This window comes from Rhinolophus ferrumequinum, chromosome 8 (assembly GCF_004115265.2).
Source record: "Rhinolophus ferrumequinum isolate MPI-CBG mRhiFer1 chromosome 8, mRhiFer1_v1.p, whole genome shotgun sequence".
NCBI lineage: Eukaryota > Metazoa > Chordata > Mammalia > Chiroptera > Rhinolophidae > Rhinolophus > Rhinolophus ferrumequinum.
The window spans coordinates 9,342,509-9,364,509 of NC_046291.1; the positions used below are offsets into that span (position 1 = coordinate 9,342,509).

Here is a 22,001-nt window from a genome sequence, read left to right on the forward strand (position 1 = left end):
TGTGTTTTTGTGTATGCATGGGGCACTGGAGGAAGGTTGGAAAAGGAGGGAAAAAGGGAGGTACAAGAGGTGATTTATAAGTGGAGACTCAAAGGACAAAGTAGGAGTTATCCAGGAGGGAGTGGGGTTGGGAAGGGTGATCCTAAAAGAAATACAATCATGTGCAAAGGCCCAAGGACAAGTGAAAATGTGTATTTCATTTAGCGTCAGAAAAGCGCTTCTTAAGCTTTAATAAGTACATGAGTCTCCTGAGTTTACTGTCAAAATGCAGACTCTGATTCAGTAGTTCCAGGGAGGGACCTGAGTTCCTGGGTGTCTAACAAATTCCCAGTGCTGCACACTCACAGACCAAACTTTGAGTAGCAACATACAGAGAACTTAATTTCCAGGCACTGGACATTTCTCTCTGAGGAAGTAGCTGAATATTCCCAAACCCTTTTTACTACTGATGCTGACCTACTTATTCACACTGCGTGAATCATGCAGGATGGCAACGCGTGGCAACTCAGCACCTGACTCATACATGACGTTTCTATAAGGGAGACTGCTTCCCCTCCCATGATATTTTTAAAGTCACTACTTCAAATTCTGCTTTGGTACTGTCTTTTCCACCTTGATCTACTTCCTCGCTGAAACCCATTTAGCCGTTTCAGCATGAAACCAATCTGAAAGGATGTGCTTAATAAATATTGTCAACTCTTGTCAAAATCAAAGGAAAATGTCCCAGGGAAGAACTTGCAGCCATATCCATTGGAAGCAAGTTATGAGACTGCACTGAATTTTGACAGCAGTTCTTTTAAAGTCAATTCAAACTCATTTTAATAAATGCAAAGTTTCATGTTGCTGCCATCTCTACCTCATCCTGTAGCAGCCAATGGTCTGCTTCTCTAGAGACCAAGGACAGCTTCTTTGCAAATACACTAAAAATTTCATCTCCATTCCAAAGGTGTGGGGAGACATTGGGCTGTGTTGTCAAGTCCCCTACTGAAAATTCACACCCGTCACATGGTTTAAAAGGCAAGCCTCTCTACATATAGTTTTGGATATTAGGCATCATTGAATTGATTTATAATGTGTTTCTGGAGACTAGAAGATGCACTCACTTTGAATATTGGTGCAGTGGAGTTGCATCACACTTGTCAGGTAATGCACCGATTTCAGTTTCACTATGTGACTCTGCTGCGTCATTTAATTCTCACAATAAGTGTATGCATACATATGTATTTTTTAAAATTATTTTATTAAATGCCATACAGGCTTAGCATTAGCACAGACAGAGTGAGCCCTGCAGGCAAGCAACGCTTTCAAATCTCCCTTCTCTCCTCATTTCCAGCTAGGATCTCATAATCATCTTACAGGCAGAAGGGCTTTCATACCAAACTATAAGTGGGTAGACTTGTCTTTTCTCCCTTCCACTAGACTAGCTCAATATTTCTTAAACTTTTTCGTGTATAACAATTACTGTAGCACCTTGTTTTCTTGCAGTCACATACAATGTGCTTTATGGGAAAACAAGGAATTTCCATGGGTGATCTTTTCCTTTTCTCTGTGTTCCCATTACCCCCTGATTTTGGGGTAATGCCTAGTTACTCTGCCCTAGTTAAATGAGATTTCCTTCTACAGAGATCAGAGACTGTTGAAGCTGTTTCCATTCTGTTTTATATCAGGTCTGTCTCAGCCTTACTTCTCAGCCAGTCTACTGCCCACTCCCAGGATTGCTAACCCCGTAAAGAGACATGGGAGATGCCCTAATAACGGACATAAGTCGTGGTGAGGCCTGGGTGGAAGTTCTTTCGCTCATAGGAGCTGTCTAGGGGTCACAGTAACAAGAGGACATGTCCCTGTGTGGACTTTTCAGCTCATCTGCTTGAACTGCATACAGGGACTTGACTGGCTCCTACAAAGAATAATGTATGATTTCTTTGACTCATGAGCTAAGTTATTGCAGACGAAAGTTAGCATGGTCTATCATATGTAAAAGATTTGGAAACTCACAATGACAACCTGTTTGGAGTTTGGGTAAAAGCCAAACTGTCTTATGGTCAAGAAAGTATTTAGATGGTCATCTGCTGTTACATTTGAGTTCCAGTCACACTTAAGTGGCAGCTTAAAAAGTTCCCACATTGTTGGAAACCTGCAAAAATAAGACTGGAAAAAAAAAGTCCTGGAAGTACACACTGTTTGCCAATGAAGTCCTGTTCCCCTTCCCCTATAAAATCTTTTAAAAAATAAATAAAGCTAGAAACTCAGGCCCTCGGTGATATTTTGCAAGTGACTTTTAGAGCTAGGGAATACCACTGATTTGGCTCCAAAACATTTCATTTATAAATGAAAAGCCAGACCCAGAAAGCTAGGCAGCACAGTTCCTTCCTTCCCTCCATCCTTCCTTCCTTCCTTCTCTCTTTCCCTCCTTCCTTCCTTCCTTCCCTCCTTCCTTCCTTCACTTCCTCCCTCCCTCCTTCCCTCCCTCCCTCCCTCCCTCCCTCCCTCCCTCCCTCCTTCCTTCCTTCCTTCCTTCCCTCCTTCCTTCCTTCCTTCTTTCCCTCCCTATCTCCCTCCCTCCCTCCCTCCCTCCTTCCTTCCTCCCTCCCTCCTTCCTTCCTTCCTTTTTTCCTTCCGCCACCTTTTCTCAGTTAAGCAAAGATAATGTAAGTGCTATCCTTTCATTTAAATTAGACTCACTTTAGTTCTCAACGTGGCAATTACTCAGAAAAAATATATATATATAAATTTAAAACAAAACAGAGTTTCTTTGAATTACTTTGTGAAATTTTTACCTGAATTCGTGATGTTGCATAGCAGCAGCAGAAGTCATTTTTTAAAATGTCATTCATAGCAATTAATAACGGAAATACTAACAGACTATATTCATGCACTGCTTGACTTATGGCTAATTACAAAGTAATGGAAATTGACTCATTTAGAACTTAAAATATGAGGGATACATATTAGTTAGAAATACATTGCTTGTTTAACCGATCTACATGGCACTTCTTTTAAGAGAAAAATTCCATGTGTTGGGTTGATAATTACATAAGGAATCATTCGATCACATTTTTAAAAAATGTATTTTAATGAATTATACATGTTTTATGTGGTCAACAACAACAAAAATAAAATGTGTAGACTTGAGATATCAGTACCTTTTTAAATCCTAAATTATATTTTCAGAGTAGAAATATTTAGAAATCCTTAAGAGTCAGAGGGCTTTTTGCATTTAAACTGAGCTCAGTTTAAAATCCCCAGTCATATCATGAACAGCAGGTTTGGTAATAATTTCAATTTTCAACATATCTTAAGGATGTAGAAATAATTTTAGCTCTTTTGAAATACTTATACAGCCATGAATATAGTTGAGCCTACCAGAAATGGGCAGAGAAGATAGGGGAAAGGGATATAAAGTCTAGAATTTTAGAGGCAGAGGAATTAAGATACTGCCTCCAGCCATAGAAATGATAAAAAGAAGACCTGATTACATAACGATCATTTCTTTTTAGTGGTTGGAATAATTCACATGTTGTACACCTTACATTTACACAATACTATATGTTAAATATATTTTAATTTAAAAAAAAAAAGAGAGAATCTGTGTGTTCAAAAATCCATACTCTTTTTATGGTACCATCCTGCCTCCTGATTAAAATTATTTCCCCCCTCATTTTGAAAAAGAAAATGAGTAATTTTTTTATGTGTTGTTTTTGGCTGAGCGGAACTGACGTGGCAATCGGAAAGACGTTATTTGGGCTTTAAAACTGCTTAAGAAGAGATATTAGCAGAGCTAGAAGTCAGGCAGATGCATTGCATCCATCTAAGCAGCGTTTGCAGTTCTAGATTCACAATAGAATAGTTCATAGTGGTTCCGTCAATTACAAAAGTGAAGCCAACACAGAAATGTCAATATCCCCAGGGAGGAGTTGCAGCGTCCAGCATGATCTAAAAAGATGATTTTGATAAACCCGAACGTGCTTCTTTCTTTCTGAATAAAGAGATGACTCACTGGAATGTGTTCTCTTTTGTGTTTTGGGGCACAAATAGCAACCCGGAGTCACCACTGATGTGTGAGGTTTCGGCCCCGCAGCAGGGCGTCGCCAGCGGCAGCTCGGGAAGCGGCCTGGGGAGCTCCATCACCGCGTGTAAGAAGGTAACCTCACCTGACGCCACCCTCTTCTCACCTTGAACTTGAAGGCTAGTTTAGTTTGACTTTGCAAGCACCTTTTCTAAAACAGAAAGAAAAACAAATAGTCCACAATTTGCTTGCCCGGATTACCCCTGATGACACTTAAAAAAGTGTAATTCAGGAAATAATCAGAAAATTCCAGCACTTCAGGAAGATAGGACTTGAGAATTCTAAGTCTCCGGGATCACAGCACCTCAACCCCAACCTCTTCCCAAATGTAGTTGTGGTTAACCGCTTCTTGGATCTCCATTCAGAAAAGTCTTCACAGGTTTTGAATGGCTCGCCTTATCATATTAAGCCCCTAAGTCTGTGTCTAAGAAAACCTCATGGCTGTTCTTTTGATATTTTCTTAAAGAGAAGGGTATGGTGCTTGGCTTACTTATTAGGAGAAACAAAATTACATTTTCTAGAATATAGACTTTAAAACTGATGAATATTGCTTTCAGACATTTGCAGGAAGTTGTCATTTGAACAAAATAAAATCATCTAATTTAATGACCTTTTTTTCCCCAGCCAATTCAACTTATGGCCCAGAAATTTAAAGCAAAACGCCCAATTCTCTACATAATGCTTTTGTCACTATTTGATGCTGAATTCTAGAGGAGAATGTGTTTCTTCTCATCCAGAGTTAAAGAAAACCACACTGGATTATTTGATTTATTATTTTAAAAAAGCTAAAGTATAAAAAAATACTTAAACATATAAATTAGGACAAATTCTGTTACTAAACATATTGTATATGTGTGTGTGTATATATATATATACACACACACGTATATATATAATATATGTTTACATAATGTACATTATGTATATTTCCCTGGAAAAGTAGGAGTCATATTCATTTCTTTAAAAATCAGGTCTGGAAGATGCTGGAAGAAATGTTTAAGGCTGGATGTCTACTTAAAAAATGAAACCCAAAACTCAATCATCTACTCTAAAGGACTTCATCAGTGCATACATATTGCATATTTACAGTATATTTACAAATAAGGATTTAAAGTTTTAAATATAATCCCATTCTTTCTACAATTATTTCTAGAACAGCTATTAGTAGGTTGAGCCATATGAAATTGCCTTTTTCACAGGTCAAAACTGACCAAATTTTGGCAATTTAATATGGCCCTACCTAAATACAGTCAAAATTGTGTAAGCTCTTGGAGAGAGATACAAGGATAAATCATAAATGTCCCCCAACTCTTAAAGAATGTATTTTGTAGTTTGGGAGATAATACTGGTCTCATGTGAAAAGTCAAACAATATTTCAAAAGTTAAAAAATAATTATATAACTAGAGCAATAAGTCAGGATAGTATAAATAAGGAGATAAACTAGTATTATGGGTATTAAAAGCTAAGAGTAGAGACAGACCCTGGGCCTGCAATAAACGATAACCTTCAGTGGGGAAGTGGATCTTAATTTGGACTTCGGAGTGTGATTAAGGTGTGAAAGAATGAAGAGAATATCCAACTACGTTTAGGAAGGGCTGCTGCCAAGAGATGCAGAAGTCAACACCTTCGTGTACAGGCAACACTTTTCTCATTTCATAGTGCATTTCTTTCATTTCAAAAGTTCTCTTAGGCGTACATAAGATTGCATTTAAAGACAATTTAGTAGCCATCTATGCCGCTTGTCATACACCATGAGGGCTCTAATAGTTTTTCTTCCCTTCAAAAGGGTAACTCACCAATATTTTCTTCTTTGTATCTAGAACATACGCCCTTAAAGAAACGACATTGAATATTGAAGGACTTAATGCCTTTATTTTATTACTATAAGCTGATTTAAATAATTACTGATTTTTTTTTTATCTTGTTAATCACAGATACTGGGACTGAGGAAGTGAGGCTCTATATGTTCATAAATGCACATAGAATGTATGTTCTGTCCAAAAGAGGCAAAAAGAACCAGGACAGCTGTATCTTAGAAACAGTAAGACTGTCCAGCTGAGTCACCTCTCTTCACAGTCAATCAACCTCCAATAAGAGTAACGGAGGTAAATGAAATTTACTGGTAATTCCCCAAACTCATTTCATGGAATAGCTTCATCTTCTTCCCCATCAAGCCTTCTATCAGAGCTGACATATTGCTAATTACCTGGTGGAAGAAATAAAACACGGGTCCAGAAGATAATGCATTAGTTGGATAATCAGCCTCTGAAAAATTGCAAATTGACTGAGTTTTTTTCGTGGACTTCATAGTGAATCTCTAAGGCTTTCGGGAATCTTACCCAGGTGCACTTGCTTCAGTTTCTCTTTGCTGTTGGGGAACTATGGTCACTGGAATTTGTAGCTGTGAAAAAGCCTTAGCATCAGGAAAAAGACTTCGGTGGATTTATCTGAAGGCGGAACTCCTTAATATATACTTTTGTCAGTGAGGGACTGCCTTTCCCCAGAGCTAAGAGGACCACACCACCGAGTCACAGTTTACATATATTTTCTTGGTATCTTGTTAACAGACCTCCTTTTGCTCCCAAAAGTGCTCTGGCACGCACCCTATGTTATATGACTATCCTACCTCTAGCTTCAGAATGACCCTTTCTCTCCCTTCTCTCCTGGTGCTAAGTATTAGGAAAGTTAGATAAATTCACACTGAGGTTTTAGTGATCGCAGAGCTTAGTATAGTTGTGACAAATAAAATATGTTTTTACTTAACTCCTACTACCGATGGCCTAGTACTGTTACCCCTGCCTTAGCTGACATTGATAACTAAGCCTGTTAAACCTGGACATTACTTCAGAATTCTATGCATCACGAAGCTCCAAGGAGACACTGGCAATCCATCCAAGTTGGAATATAAGCTAACCTCCATGGCACTCTAATTTAATGAGCACCAAACTCAGAGGAAATTTGGATGTATGCAATGTGGTTCACCAAAATAATGCATTTAAAATGATGGGATTTTAAAATATTACAGGAAAAAATGGGAAAGAAAGAGGTCCTAGTGGAGAGTGGACACTAGAGCCTTCCGTGGTATCCCTTGAGTTGTATTTCACATCGACATTCCTCATGTTCCCCCTTTTCTTAGAACAGGTCCTTCTTATAAGACAAATACAGCCACCATTATTAAACTGAATCATAGGGATTTTCCATTAAATGAACGAAAAAATTATACGTTATCCCTTTATATCTGTTAAACTCTATGTGAAAAGTCTTTATATTCCCTCAAAAATAAATCAAAATTTGTTGTTTCTAGGAAGGCAGTGGGATGTTGTGTATCAAACCTGACTTGGAATCCAAAGACTGAGTTAGGTCTTTGTTTTCTCTTTTTACTGTGTGATCTTAGGCCACTGATGCAACTTCTCTGACTCAGATGTCTTAGGGTTGCTCTGAGGTTTACTACAAAAAGTTTATGTAAGCCCTTGGCACACATAATTGATGCTCAAAAGTTTTAACTGATTCCAAAGAAATGATCTTTACACAGGGCAAACTTTATTTAAATAGAACTTTAAAACTAATCTGAATGCAGCATGCAACGTCTCCTCATTGTTGAATATCTGTTGGATTTTCCTCTACTTTGAAAGCATTTTAGTCAATGGCATGTCTCCATGATAACTGGACATTTTCAATCCACTTTGTGGGGTGAAGATTTGCTATTTGGGATATATATTGGAACCAAGTTTCTGAATGGGATTTGTGTGAGGAAAGAATTGTTGGAGAAAAGTCAACACCCCAAATATCCTCTTTTTATGTCCTATTAATGAAATCCACCTTAAAGTTGGACTTATCAAAGGCAGCAAACTGAAAACATTTCAGGTTCCCAGAGGCAGAGTTTGATCTTAATATGACATCTGATCAGCTCTCTGAAGTTTCAAGAGTTTTCTTTGCCATGACTGGCCTCCTTCAAACTGATTTAAATGCTATTGACAGCGGCACAGATACATCTGAAGAATGACAGAATGGATGTCCCTTGATGCTTCTTCATCTTATTACATAAAATACACTTTCATCTAAGCCCATATCTTCTTGATGACATGTAATTAACAAAAGCAATTTAATTAATGTGTGCAAGCACGGGCATACAAATTGGGGGGCTCTTTTACAATCTAATCCATTTCTGTAAAGACATATTTATTAGTCAGAATTAGATTGCTCTTGGCCAAAAGCCTAAACTTTCAGGAAGCACATGATGAAAAATAGCTATAATATTCTGTACTTGTAGAAGCTGTCTCCTTAAAGGAAGGAAGGACTTTTTAAAAATTAAATAAATAAAACGAAAAACAAAATCAGCATAATTGAGCATATTCACCTTTTTATAGAAGGAGGACATTAGGTTTTCCCCCTGGAGTATAAAACACTCACAGCTCAGTAAACACTCTCTTCTGATCAAGTGACCGGGCACTGGTCTTCAGGTTCAGCTTGTAATATCAGAGGATGGCCTATCCAAATTTTGTCAAATGGCTGGGTGTCCTGTTCCATCGCCCTTCTGCAGGAGTAATTAGGGGCATTGAAGACACAGGGAGATTTATAAGAAGCGAAATAGAGAATCGTCTCAATAAAAGTGGTATTTCAAGAAAGCTAATCTAGTAGACCTGAAGAGAATTCCTTAGAGAGATGGGAAACTGGAATCTGGGATGCCAGGAAAGGTGTGAATGGGGGCATGGGGAGAGGAGAGGTGGGACCTGTATACAGACAGTGGAAGGAGAAAAAAAACAAACTCTGTTGAGACTCATGTGGAAGTCAAGATCAGAGGACTCTATGGCGGTGAGAGTTAAACAGAACCATGAACTCTGTTTAAGGGAAGACATCCATGAGTGGATAGGTACCATTGTGGTCATTGGGAAGCGGGCCTGGGAGACAAGTGAGGCAAAGATGTCCATGGATTCAGACTGAGCCCAGTTGCATCTACAGAGCCAGCCACAGAATCTCTTCTGTAGGTGTTTTCACTGAGGACATTTCTGTATGTCCTGAAGCCCCCCGGCGTTCCGGCCTCAGTGCAGTCACGGCTGCACTGAGGCCCGAATGCAGATAATGAGGGCTCTGGTAAGGACTAACCTCCTCTGCCTTCAGCAAAAACAGGTTGAAATGATGACCATCTTCTCCCACTTGAAAGCAGCCTGGTCCACACTGACACAGGGGATGGAGCCACATGTGCTCCACGGAGAGCTCATTCTTTGGAAAACATCAATTCAGCAATCCCATATGGGAACCTTTGCTCAAAACTATCAATTATGGCTTATTTTGCAGTTTGTATCTGATTTCGGTTTCTTATTCCAAAATAATAAATCGGTTCCTTAAATCCAGTAGATTTAAGGACTCCTATTCAGGATGCCGTCCCACCTCTCACTGCTGCCAGCAATTGCTCTACAGTCTTTAAAATTCCAATGTGTTGGTTTTAGTCTATTCTCTACTGCTCAGTTCCTTGAGTGTCCTTGCTGCTATGCATGAAGAACTCCTGGAAGGATCTTGCTTGCCTTTTCTTTTCTTTCTTTTTTCTCACCCAAAAAGTAGGACTCTGAAAACCCAAAATAGCTTAGGACATGTTGTGGAGTTGAGGGTGATATTGCACCATTGGAACTGAGCAAGTGACCTTTTCTCTGAATTTTTGTCACCCAGACCTTTATATTACTGTGTTTCCCCGCAAATAAGACCTAGTGGGACCATCAGCTCTAATGCGTCTTTTGCAGCAAAAACTAATATAAGACCAGGTATTATATTATATTACATTATATTATATCATATCATATCATATCATATCATATCATATCATATCATATCATATTATATATTATATAAGACCTGGTCTTATAGTATAGTAAAATAAGATCGGGTCTTATATTAATTTTTGCTCCAGAAGATGGATTAGAGCTATTAGTCTGGCTAGGTTTTATTTTCAGGGCAACACGGCATGTACTATCTCTAGCCAGAAATGGAAGAGGTATAAAATTTTTTTAAATGACTAATCTGGCATTCAGAATTCTCCTTTCTATCTTTGAGTATTTAAAGGCAGACTTGCCATCCCGGCTCATTATGACTAGAGTGAAGGATTTCTCTCTTTTCTTTCAGCACCCCCTCATCTAAGAAACCCTCTCGGCTTTGTAGTCCAGACTAGACACTGTGTTCCCCACCAGTCCTGATAGCATCCCCTGTTTCTGTATCCTGCCACGCTTGCCCTTCTGATTAAAGTGCCCAGTTTTTGCTTCTGCCAATGTCAGGATGGGAAGGAAGGATACGGCCCAGATCAATTTGAACACTCCTCTAAAAGAGTCCTCTGACTCATGAATCCCTGAGAAAGAGCCCCCTCATTCGTGTGCCCACATTCACAAGGCTTCTCTCTGTGTTTTGAGAACGAGACCCACCCTGAAAGACCCCTATGAGGACTCATACTCTTCAGGGTGGAGGGCTTCCAAGAAGCAAATTATGTGTCCATCTGCATACACCTTAAAAGGTAGTTGTTCCCAGTAGCTTCTTCCAAAGAAGGGGAAAGAGTCTGAGGAATGAGAATTGCCACTTTGTTATAACTGCCAAAGGCAAAAGGCGTGTCCAATACTCAAGTGATACACGGCCATTAAATCGGATGTCCCTTTGTCCAATGGCAAATTCTGCACCACCTACTCTAAATCATCCCAAATCAATGGCAGGCCTTGATGGATATCATGTCTTTTCCTACATGTGTTTTTTTCTTATATTTTACTTCTCCTAACATTAAAAATCATATTCCCCTCACCGATCATATCAACATTACAGGATTATTCAGGTTCTAAATAGCAATTAATCAACTGTCCTCTATTTATATGCCTAATTTGATTCTGGTTAAACCATTGCTGACTATTCATAAATTATAATATATTTGCATTTCCTGAGTATATCTGTTTTTGCAACTCTTGCATTTCATGCTTGAGACTCCAGCTCAGTTATTATTTTCATGTGGAGAAAGGTCTGATCAATTTTCAAAGCATTCTTCAGCCAGCTAGCATCTGTGTGATATGGCAAAAATAAACAAGTGTCATTTCATACTTCTGAATTGTCTTCTATGCTCTTATGCCATTCTTGTGACTGCACTGAAATACAGTGCTGTTTTCAGGATACAAATAATTGTGTGGCACAAGGAAAGCAGACAGCTATCTGAAACTGTCACTAAAGCTGCCTAGTTTGTTTCTTGTCACATCAGATGTACTCTCGATTGCATACTCGGGGATATCAGTTTCAAAGAAGAGAGCCATTTTGTTTATGAAAAATCTCCATTGAATTCTCAGATAGTTACATCCCTTTGTCAGAGATATTCATATATCACTGTATTCCATATTTATTTACCAGAGGCAAGCTTCATTAGACCAGGTACATACTGCTGGAAGCGTTCCATAGACTAGGACTCTCCTGTTACAGTGATACACTTTATCTGGAAGTCAACCATTAGTGTATTTACAATGAGGTATGACAATGTGCCTTCTTTCTTATCTGAAGGTGTTCCCTACCACCCTTCTTCACAGAAGGATAGAGAATGAATGGCAAATCCACTGACCATTTCCTTCCCAACCAACTATGTCTTTGATCTGGTGCTCTCTAGGCTCTTTCCTCCTTCTTGGTAATGAACTGTTTTGTTCCAAGGCTTTCGAACTCCATTATTCCCAAATATTTTTCTAATAATCAATTACAAGCTTTCCAAATTGTAGTAGAAATCAGTAGTATAACACAAGAATGCTTTATATTTAATCAAACAGATAATCATATGTCCTATGAATTATCAAACATGATTATTCATACTTTGAAAAGAGTTTCTCCTTTTGTCAAAGGGGGCAAAATACCTAAGAACTCAAGCAGTCAGCCAGCGAAATCACCCTTAAAAGGAAAATGTTATCTTAATATTTAATTAAATCTTCTGAGAAACTGAGACTAAACCATTGAGTTTCCCATGCTATTATTTTCTTCTACACAATAGCTTTATTTCCAGTTTGTATCATTTTCTCTTCTCAGAAGTTCACTGTGCTTTAAATAAGCATTACAGTTTCCCTGTGAAATAATGGAAAGGTATTATATGCCAGAGTGGAAAACAAAAGATTACAGAATTCTCAGAAAGTTTGCTAAGTTATAGATTAAATCAACATGAAATTAAGTGTGTAAAGTTACACAAAATCTTCTGACTGCTAGTCGTGTGTGTGTGTGTGTGTGTGTGTGTGTATTGGGTTTTAAGCTATTATAAAATTTAAGTTAGCCATTAAGTATTATTTAAGCCAGTGACTAAACATTCCAGTGTTATAATAAAAGAACTTGGTAAAATCTTAGAGTGTGAAGACATCAAAGAATATTTGGCCCAGCCTGGCAATAACTATCTTTTCAGTGAAAGATAAAACTTTTTCCCACCACCGGATACGTCATCCCCACCACTTCCCCCACCACTCACTCTGCACCAGCCATACAGTCTCTTTGCTGTCCTCTGCTAAATGCAACAAGCACACTGCTGCTTCGAGCCTCCGTTTTTTGCTGATGATTCTGTCAGGTGTGTGGCTGGCAACTCCCTTCTTTCAGATCTCTGCTCAATGTCACCCTCAGAGAGGCCTGCCAGAAAATACTTTCCAAAATAGCATCTCTTACTTTATCCTTTTCTCTGGCTTTATGTATTGTCACAATAGTTTTTGTGGGTTTTTTTTCTCTCTCTCTTTCTCTTTCTCTCATATACATAGCATTTATTTGATTATGGTCTGTCCTCCCCAATAAAATGACAACAAGACTGTGTTTGTTTATTGTAAAAACATCAGGTACTTAACAAGTAGCTGCTGAATGAGTGAATTACAACTTAATATGAATGGCGTTAGCTTTCTCTTAGACATGGCATTCCAAAGTGAGCATCAAATATAAAATCTAATTAACGCTTTAGGATTTTATGAATATGGTTTGTGCCCATATAGAACCCAAATTAAAACTTTAATTTTAGAAGAATCTTGTAAAGGACAAAGGCTGCATCTTAGAAAACTAAAAGAAAAGCAAACCATGATGAAATCCCACTACGCACCTAGTGGAGTGGCTACAATTAATTTTAAAGCAAAAACTGACAACATCAGATGCTGACAATGTTGTACAGCAACTTAGACTATCACAGTTGCTTGCTGGTGGAAATAGAACAGGGTAAATCCACTTTAAAAGACAATGCATCCTTTTTTATAAAGTTACCACACGACGGAATAATCTCATTCCTGGGTACCCACCCAAATAAAACAAAACCTTCAATTCAGACAAAACCCTGTAGGCATATGTTTATGGCAGCTTTCTTCATATTCACCAAAAACTAGAAACAGCCCAAATGTCCTCAACTGGTAAGTGAATACGTTTAAAACACCTGTGTCCATCCATGCGATGGAATACTATTCAGTAATAAAAGAAAAGAAACTATTAATACACTCAACAATGCAGATGAATCTCTAACACATTATAAGTAAAAGTTACAGGTCATAAAAAGCTAGGTACTATATGATTCCACATACGTGACATTCTAGAAAAGGCAAACTTTTAGGGATAGAAATGAAATGACTGGCTGTCAGGGGCTGGGAATTGGAGGCCTTTGACGATAAGGAGCAGAAGGGCGTTTTGGGGGGTGACAGAGCTCACCCATTGTTCTGCATCTTGATTGGGATGATGGTTACACAACTATGTGTGTTTTTCAAAACTCACAGAACTTTACACCAAAGAAAGGTTAATTTTATAGGAATGTGATATCGCTATGAAAAAAAAAATGTTACCTGCAGTACAAATACCATTATTATGGTGTCTAATCACTATGTTGTTTTGTATACCGGAAATTAATAAAAATTTAAAAAGTAGGTGATATTATCTGATGAGTAGCTGACTTCATTCTAATCATCTCTTCTCCCTGCTTACCACTTACGATGCAAACCTCATTGACACATTCACACTACAGTCTTCTTGTGTAAGAAAAATGTACTTGCGTTTCCAAGAGTCTAGAACAGCAGTCGAGGCCTGGAGATTCTTCTCCGACTGATGCCCATGACACTTCTAACGGGGTTCTCTGGCTCCCTTTCTGCTACAGATCTTCTTGCTTTTTCTGTCGTCACATGCAACTTTCATGAAAATTGCGTGTCACATTTGAAAGGATGTTTTCTTGGGACAGTATTTTTAACCCTTTTCCATATCATGACACATCTTATTTTTGTTTTTTGTTTGCAACTACAGTTGACATTCAATATTATATTAGTTTCAGGTGTACTGCGTAGTGGTTAGATAATTGTATACTTTATGACGTGATCGCCCCAATAAATCAAGTACCCACTAGGCATCATACATAGTTATTACAATTCTATTGACTCTGTTCCCTTGGCTGTACTTTACATCCCTGTGACTATTTGGTAATACATATTTTAAACATAACATTTGTTTGGAACCCTTGAATAAATAGACAGCCAGGAGTGCTTGCCCTGAAACGGCCACCCCAGGCCCTGTCCAGCTTGCAGACTGCTGAGAACATCAGTGTCTCAATATCCAGCACATCTTAACTTCTCTGAGTCTACCTGTTCGGGGGTGGAAGCAGGGGGTAGGATAAATCTCTGCTTTTGAAGAATGAATTCCTTGTTCTGATTATATTATTCAGTTAATTTAAAGCAACAGTCTGTCATTAATCATGATACATGCATTAACCAAATACAGTATTTTTTGTGTGAAATTTCCTTAATTGAGGCTGCTTTATGTCTTTATACTTACATTATCAGAAAATGAAATGTGATAATGTTTTGATAGTACCATGTTGCCCCGAAAATAAGACTTAGCCAGACAATCGGCTCTAATGTGTCATTTGGAGCAAAAATTAATAAAAGACCCGGTATTATATTATATTATATTATATTATATTATATTATATTATACCCAGTCTTATAGGAAAATAAGACCAGGTCTTATCACTGATCTGTGGTATATAAACCAAAAACAACAAAAGAACAAGATAAACAAATGAGAAACAAAAACTCATAGACACAGACAATTGTTTAGTGGTTACCAGAGGGTAAGGGGGGCGGGGGGTGGGAGATGAGGGTAAGGGGGATCAAATATATGGTGATGGAAGGAGAACTGACTCTGGGTGGCGAACACACAATGGGATTTATAGATGATGTGATACAGAATTGTACACCTGAAATCTATGTAATTTTACTAACAATTGTCACACCAGTATACTTTAATTTAAAAAAAAAAAGACGAAGTCTTATATTAATTTTTGCTCCAAAAGACGCATTAAAGCTGATTGTCCAGCTAGGTCTTATTTTCAGGGAGACACGATATAGGACTAGAAAATGAGGATCTTGCTCCACATTAAAATTCTTTGTTACCTTTTACTAAAATCCTTAAGGGAAATAAAAGATTTGCAGAAATATAAAATATTGTGTGCATAGATTGAACTTTTAAATTTTCTTCATATTAAATAAATCATGTGACAAGCTCACAGGGCTTTTTTCTGAATTATAATCATTGCAAAGGAAAATTACAAATCTATATAATATCAAATGTAGGACGTTTTGGTATCAAACAAAGAGTTGCTCAGTACCAACTATACTCGTATGCCGAGACAAGTGTGAGCAATAAATTGAATAATATACTCACATATTTATACAATACTCATATTACCTAGTGGGAAGAAATAGATAATACATGTACATTCCAAAATTCTGAGGTAGAAATATTGTTTTCATTATAAAGATTTCACAGGAAGAGAGAAACATTTGATATGGGGAGAGGGCTTGGTTTCAATCAGATCTTGGTGGCTGAGAAACAATGCTGATGAAAGTTCAGGGGAAAGATGGAGAGAGATGAAGAAAACCACATGTATCATAAAAAGTATGAGGTGAGCTCTTCACTAAACTGGTAGATTATAGTGGAGGGTATGTGCAGGGAAATAATTGGAGATAAAGCCTGGAAAACTCCTACATTGTGCACAGCACAATATCCTACACTTTGGAGCTTAGTAAATATTCATGAAATGATTCACCAATGAGAGTTGAGTTAGGATCCGTCTTGAATGCTAGGCCATAGTTTGGCAATAATCCCATAAAATGGTGGGCTCACTGATAGCAGATATTATCTTTCTTCTTGTTTCCCAGGGCCTAGCCTAGTGTCTGATAGAACTAGAAGGTAAAATACTCATGTTTGTCGGGTCCAGTAATCAATAGAGGTAAGGTCCTGGGAGAGAATTATATCATATCAGTAATCATATTCATAATAATAAGTACTGTTTAACACCTCAAATAACCCTTTGCACACTTATTATTTCTAATGTCTAGTAAAAATTCCTCACTGTCAGGGATAACACCACCCTCATTTTGTCAATGGCAAAAGTGAGTCTCAAAGAAGTTAAGTGACTTGCCTGAGGCTGCAGTTAATTAACGGAAAAACTGGAATTTGAAACCAGGTTTGTCTTTGAAACTTCGGTACTTATCCCTTATTCTGGTTTTAGTGGGCTGGGTGGATCTGGGAGGTAAGGGGTGATAGAGAGAAGGGATAGACAATTACAGCATGAATTGTTTGGTCCCTGTGAGTGTCCCGCCTTTCCTAACTGCCCTTCCCAAGTATCACCCCATTGCTTTTATTCTCTACCACTGCACCATGTTGAATTTCTTCTTATTACCTACCACAATTTGTAATTAAATGTGTGTGCCAATGCTCCTGTATTTGCTGTGTGGCTCCCATGCCAGATTTTAAATTCCATAAACATGGAGATCAGTTCTGCACTATTCACTGCTGCATTACCAGGAGACTAGTCCATAGTATGCACTTAAATGTTCAGTGAATTAAAGAAGAAATTACACTGTGGTGAGCAGAATATAAGACTAGAAATGGAGAGGTGCTCCAGAGGGCATGAGCGTAACTAGAATTGTTCAGCTGTTAACTGCAAATAGGGAAGCCAGAGAGTCAGGTTTCTTTTAGGGACTAGAATTGGGGAAGAAGGGGGCTTGGGTTTAGACACAAAGAGTCCAAGGTAACAGCAGGAGATCCAAGAGTAACAACTAACAGTGAGAAATGTGAAAAGCCAAGTTCTAGAGTAAGGTCAAAGCTGAAGGTGTAGACCAATGAGTTGTCCTTCCAGGTGGTACTTAATGTCCCGAAAGTCAGCAAACTCTCTGAGGAAATGACTGAGGGGAGTAGAAAGAATAACACAGTGAGGCCCAGAACTAGAGGGGACCCTCCCCTTTAGGATGTCAGAGGAAGAAAAGCTAGTTAGAAAGAAGGACATGTCCTCTCCACCCTCCCCAACTTCTCCAGACAGCTCAGATGCCTCTTTCAACACTTTGGTCAAGTGCACCCTCCCACAGGTGCACCCTGGGTGATAGCTGACCTGGGCTGCCCTTGATGAAAGCATCTGCTTTCTTTATCACCGTCCTGTGAGTGCTTGTTCTCCCCCACTAGAGATTAACTCCCAAAAGGGCAGCAGTCGTTTGTGTTCATCGTGATATTCTGTGTCAAACATCAAATTGCTCAACAAACCTTTGTTGACCGAATACTAACTCTAACTTAAGGAGATTAGAGAAACAGAAGAAGAAAATGAAGAACTGCACATCATGAATAATAAAGAAAGAGAAATTGTCAACAGTCATGCCAAGATGAAAAACATGTTAAGATGGAAAAAATGTCTGAATTTCACTGCATTGTCATAATAATCGCTACCACATATCAACTGCCTACTCTGTTAGGAGACTTTTACAAATAATTTGTTATTTGAGCCTTGGAACAACTTTCTGAAGTGGCTTTAATTGTCCTCCTGCAATAGATACAAAAACCAAGTCCCACAGAAATTAAATGACTTGCCCAAGGTCACTCAGTAAGTGATGAGATGGGATAGAATTTCAATTCTGCCTCCAAATCTCTGTGACTACCCATAAGTTACTGTCTTCTCCTATTTAACTTACTTATTTTTCTAATTGTAAGGCATTGCTCAGCAGTGTTTAGAACTGTGCCCAGGTTACTCAGAGTCTATTTCACCCTCCCCTTTCCATATCAATACTAAATTCCCACAACTCGGTTCTCTCTGTTTAAAAGGAAAGTGGTTATAAAATAGCGCAGAAGGGTTTTTCTTTATCACTTAGGACACTCGTGAAATTTTAAGAGAAAATGTGCCATTATTATTTCAAACTTGTGCATGCACAGCACGCACATTATTAGCTCTTCATCTGAAATAAGTGAACCTGCAACTAAAAATAGCAGATAAATAAATGAGCCATTGAGAGCCTGGTGAGTTTTATTCTTTTCCCCCTCAGAAAGTGACTCTCAGTGGGGAGATTATATTCATAAAGCTTCAGAATCATTAAATTCTCAAGCACATGTTCTTCCTTCAAGCATTTCTCTTTTTCTAATGGTTGGTCTAAACCATTAAACCAAAAGCATTTCAGAAGGTAAAATTGCTTAACATACAATGCTAAGCGGTTTATTGAAGCCTGCATTTTCATTCTCTTTGCTTATTTGGCTCTTTAATGTATCTGGGAAAGCGAGAGGAGGGAGGGATGAATGGAGGAAGGAGGGAGGGAGGGGGAGAATTACTGGATGTTCATTGATTGTAGAAGGGACCTTCCGATGACTTGATTGTTTACAAATGGCAAACTGAGGCTGGGAGCTAGTGCCTGACTTGACAACACAGAAAGTAGGATCAGGACTGGAACTCAACCTCCTGACCACTAAGATCAGGGAGAGATGGATAAATGCTGAGACCCGGATTTGGTAGAACCCAAGAATGAGAAATCATGTAATTTTACCATCGTGCAGCGGAACACTCAAATTCTGATTCTCCACTAACTAGACAAATTGTTGACGCCTCTGAGCCTGGACACCCAGAATAACCATTTGTATGACAGTTTATGTTTATGCAGCCCTTGCCATGTGCCAAGCACAGTTTTTATGTACATTTAATACATATATTAGCCCTTAAATTCTACCTCACAAGCTAGAGGCTTAATTCAGATAATATAAGTTAGAGCCTTAGCCTCCAGTGTTCTCAATAAATTATTTGGTCAATCATTAAAGAATATAAGTATTAAATAATTAATAATCTCTAAATATTAACAAAACATGTGAAAAAAATATTTTAAGTATTATTAATGATATAATCAGATGCACTATTTTTTAAATCATGATGAATAAAATTCAAATTGTAAGGTTACATAGTGAATGACTATGCTCACCAACCAAAGAAGCTCTCTTCAAAACATTTCTTAAGCATTGAAAGACCTAGACTTCATTTTAAGTTTCACTTTCTCACTCTGCCATGTCCGCTTCCTTTAAAGCAAAGAGCACTTAGAGAAGACACTCAATACCCGGGGGTACGGATCTGCCAAGTGGGAAGTCTTTCTAGCATTTTCCACTGAGTAAGCAGGTCCATAAAGCTGTCGTTTTTTCCCTTACTCCAAGGCGAGGGCAGAACAAGGTCTTTGTATATTTTTAGTTATTTATTTTTCAAATGTCAAGGACCCAACAGATTAATCTTTCAGTGCTCATTTCCCTGTGTTAGAGAAGTAGTGAAATACAGGAGAAATCCAACGGGGAGCCAGCAAGTCTCAGTCACATCCTGAGACAGCCCCTTTCACAGCTTTGGGAATCTCGCCGCATGAGGTGTCAGGCTGATGCTTTTGGACGCCTCCATCTCTGCCTCTCTGTTTCCCACGGAAAATATGCCAACCCAGCCCACGCCTTTTCTGAAGGACCCAAGTGCATTGTGTCTGAACTCTGTCCCACTTGTAAGTCTGATCTCGGACAAGAATAATTCATATGCTCTTGTAAGTGACAGTGGCTTTCTTCTGTTGACATGTTTTGTTGCAACCATGATACGTACTATGGTACCCTGAATTTATTAAAATACAGAAGGGGTCCAGGGCTTAATTTTTGAGGAATGAGCTAAGAAGTGATTCTAGTCAGAGGACTTATTAAACTGCATTGTAAAGTATCGTTAACGGGTATGTTCATTGGATGCTTTTACTTTAAATCTCTAACTTGCTTATGCTGCAGTAAGTGAAGGGTTTGTTTTATTGATGTTTCAAATTCTAAAGCTCAAAGAAAAGTGAAGAATGGAAGCTAATAACATATGTTTGGTTTCGGTTAACTCAAGTCAATATGAAAGCATCTTTGAGAAATTAAAACACTGATAACACTTGCCAAGTGGATTAATTCAGTTACTATAATTTACATCACAGAAAGTTTCTTCTTAAGGAAAAGTGTCACCTCAGCATCTCATTAATGAAAACTAACTTTAAAACAGAAGTCCATAAGAAAAGGTAGTTATATTTGCAAATACTAGATGCACATAATGTTTCAGAAACACATCCTGAATGAGACCCACGCGTATAGGTTATGGGAGGAAACAATGCTAACTGGTGTCACTCACAGGCCTTGGTGTCTTCAAAAACAAACCAAAGTCAGGCTCTGAGCAACCTGAGCAGAGACTCTCATCTCTGCAAGCCTCAAGGTCTCCATCTTCAAAATGACAATTTCTGTGAAGAGCCTGAACTTTAAAATAATTCCTACCCTATAGCATTGTAATAAGGATTAAACTTACAAAGGTAAAAAACACTATGTGAATATTTTAGCACATTTCCCAGCATATTCTAAGCATGCAAAAAATATTAATAGTAGCTGTAACTATTAATATTACAAAACGCAGCACTAAAATTACACCTTAGACGAGAATATTTGCTCAAGAAAATTGGTCTTCACACATTTGAAGTGCTTTCCATCCACTAATTTCAGGTGAAGGCATCCAATTTTCTATTTTCCTTTGTAGTTCCTTTCAAATAGTAACAATGAAAACCACGTATTGAGAGGATAACCTGCCATCTGCGTGACTTATCATCTCACTGAGTAACCCAATGATCCCAGCAGGGGGTATTCCTATCTCCATTGCCAGGTGTGGAAACTGAAACTCAGAATTCACCTGAGCTGCCCAAGTTCATCCGGCTACTAATGTGCAAGTTAGGTTTTCAACTCAGACCACAAATGCCCGTCCTCTTAAACTCTATCCTATGGCAGAAATAAGAGGGACTGGTGGTGGGGACGTGGGCTGAGAGCCTGTTTCTACTCTAAATAAAGTTCATCTAGGTTAATGGTTCTCAGTTTTTTTGAGATCAAAATTGCTTTGCCCTCTAAAAAAGTTATTGGGGGCCTCACAAAGCTTTTGTTTACAAGGGGGGTATTTGTTGATATTTTCATATTATATATTATTGAAGAAAGCTAAGAAATTGTTTATGTTTGTTTATTCACTTAATTTTAACTAACAATAACAATTTAAAATGACAATAATCTATTTTAAAATATCTTTAAAATAATAAGAAATAAGCACATTAAATGTTAACATACATATTTTTATGTAAAATACCTATGTTTTCCAAAATAAACATTTTGGTGAGAAGAGCGACTTCATTTTACATACTTAGCAAAAGTCCTTAATGTCTATCTTAACAGAAGACGGCCGGACTCTCCTGTTTGTGTCTGCATTCATTTGGTTGCACTTCATTGACTGCTAGAGACCACGAGAGCGAAAAAGGCAAATAATGCCTTATTATTATTATAAAAATAGTTTGAAAATAGTCTGAAAGATCTCAGGGATCCCCTAGGAGTCTCAGCCCACACTTTAAGAACCATAATTTAGGTAAAAATCTTTTAAGAGAACCGAGAAATTCTATTGCCAACTTTACTCTGCAGTAGTAACCCAAGTTCATTACTCAGCTAACTACCTGCTCATCCACAAAGTGTCTCTATGCTGTTCTGGAAAAGAAGGATGAAAATTTGTCATCTCTAGGTAATAATAAACGTTGAGTGAGAAAAGATTTAAAAGTAATAATATCACCTGGCTAAAACATAAAATGTTATAGAAAAAAATGTGTCAGAAATATATTTGGTTAACTCACTCTT

The 22,001-nt window shown here is 38.1% G+C and overlaps 1 protein-coding gene across 8 annotated transcripts in view; it reads left to right on the forward strand.

Annotated features, from left to right (window-relative positions):
• The window catches only part of SPHKAP (SPHK1 interactor, AKAP domain containing), a 119,568-nt gene that overhangs the window by 23,067 nt on the left and 74,500 nt on the right, over positions 1–22,001 (forward strand). For all 8 annotated transcript variants that reach the window (XR_004423649.1, XM_033111822.1, XM_033111820.1 and 5 more), the window contains exon 3: positions 4,036–4,141. Coding sequence is in view for 7 of the 8 variants with exons in the window: in XM_033111822.1 (XP_032967713.1) it covers positions 4,036–4,141 (106 nt within the window). In the remaining variant the exon portion in view is untranslated. The remainder of the gene's footprint in view (positions 1–4,035; positions 4,142–22,001) is intronic.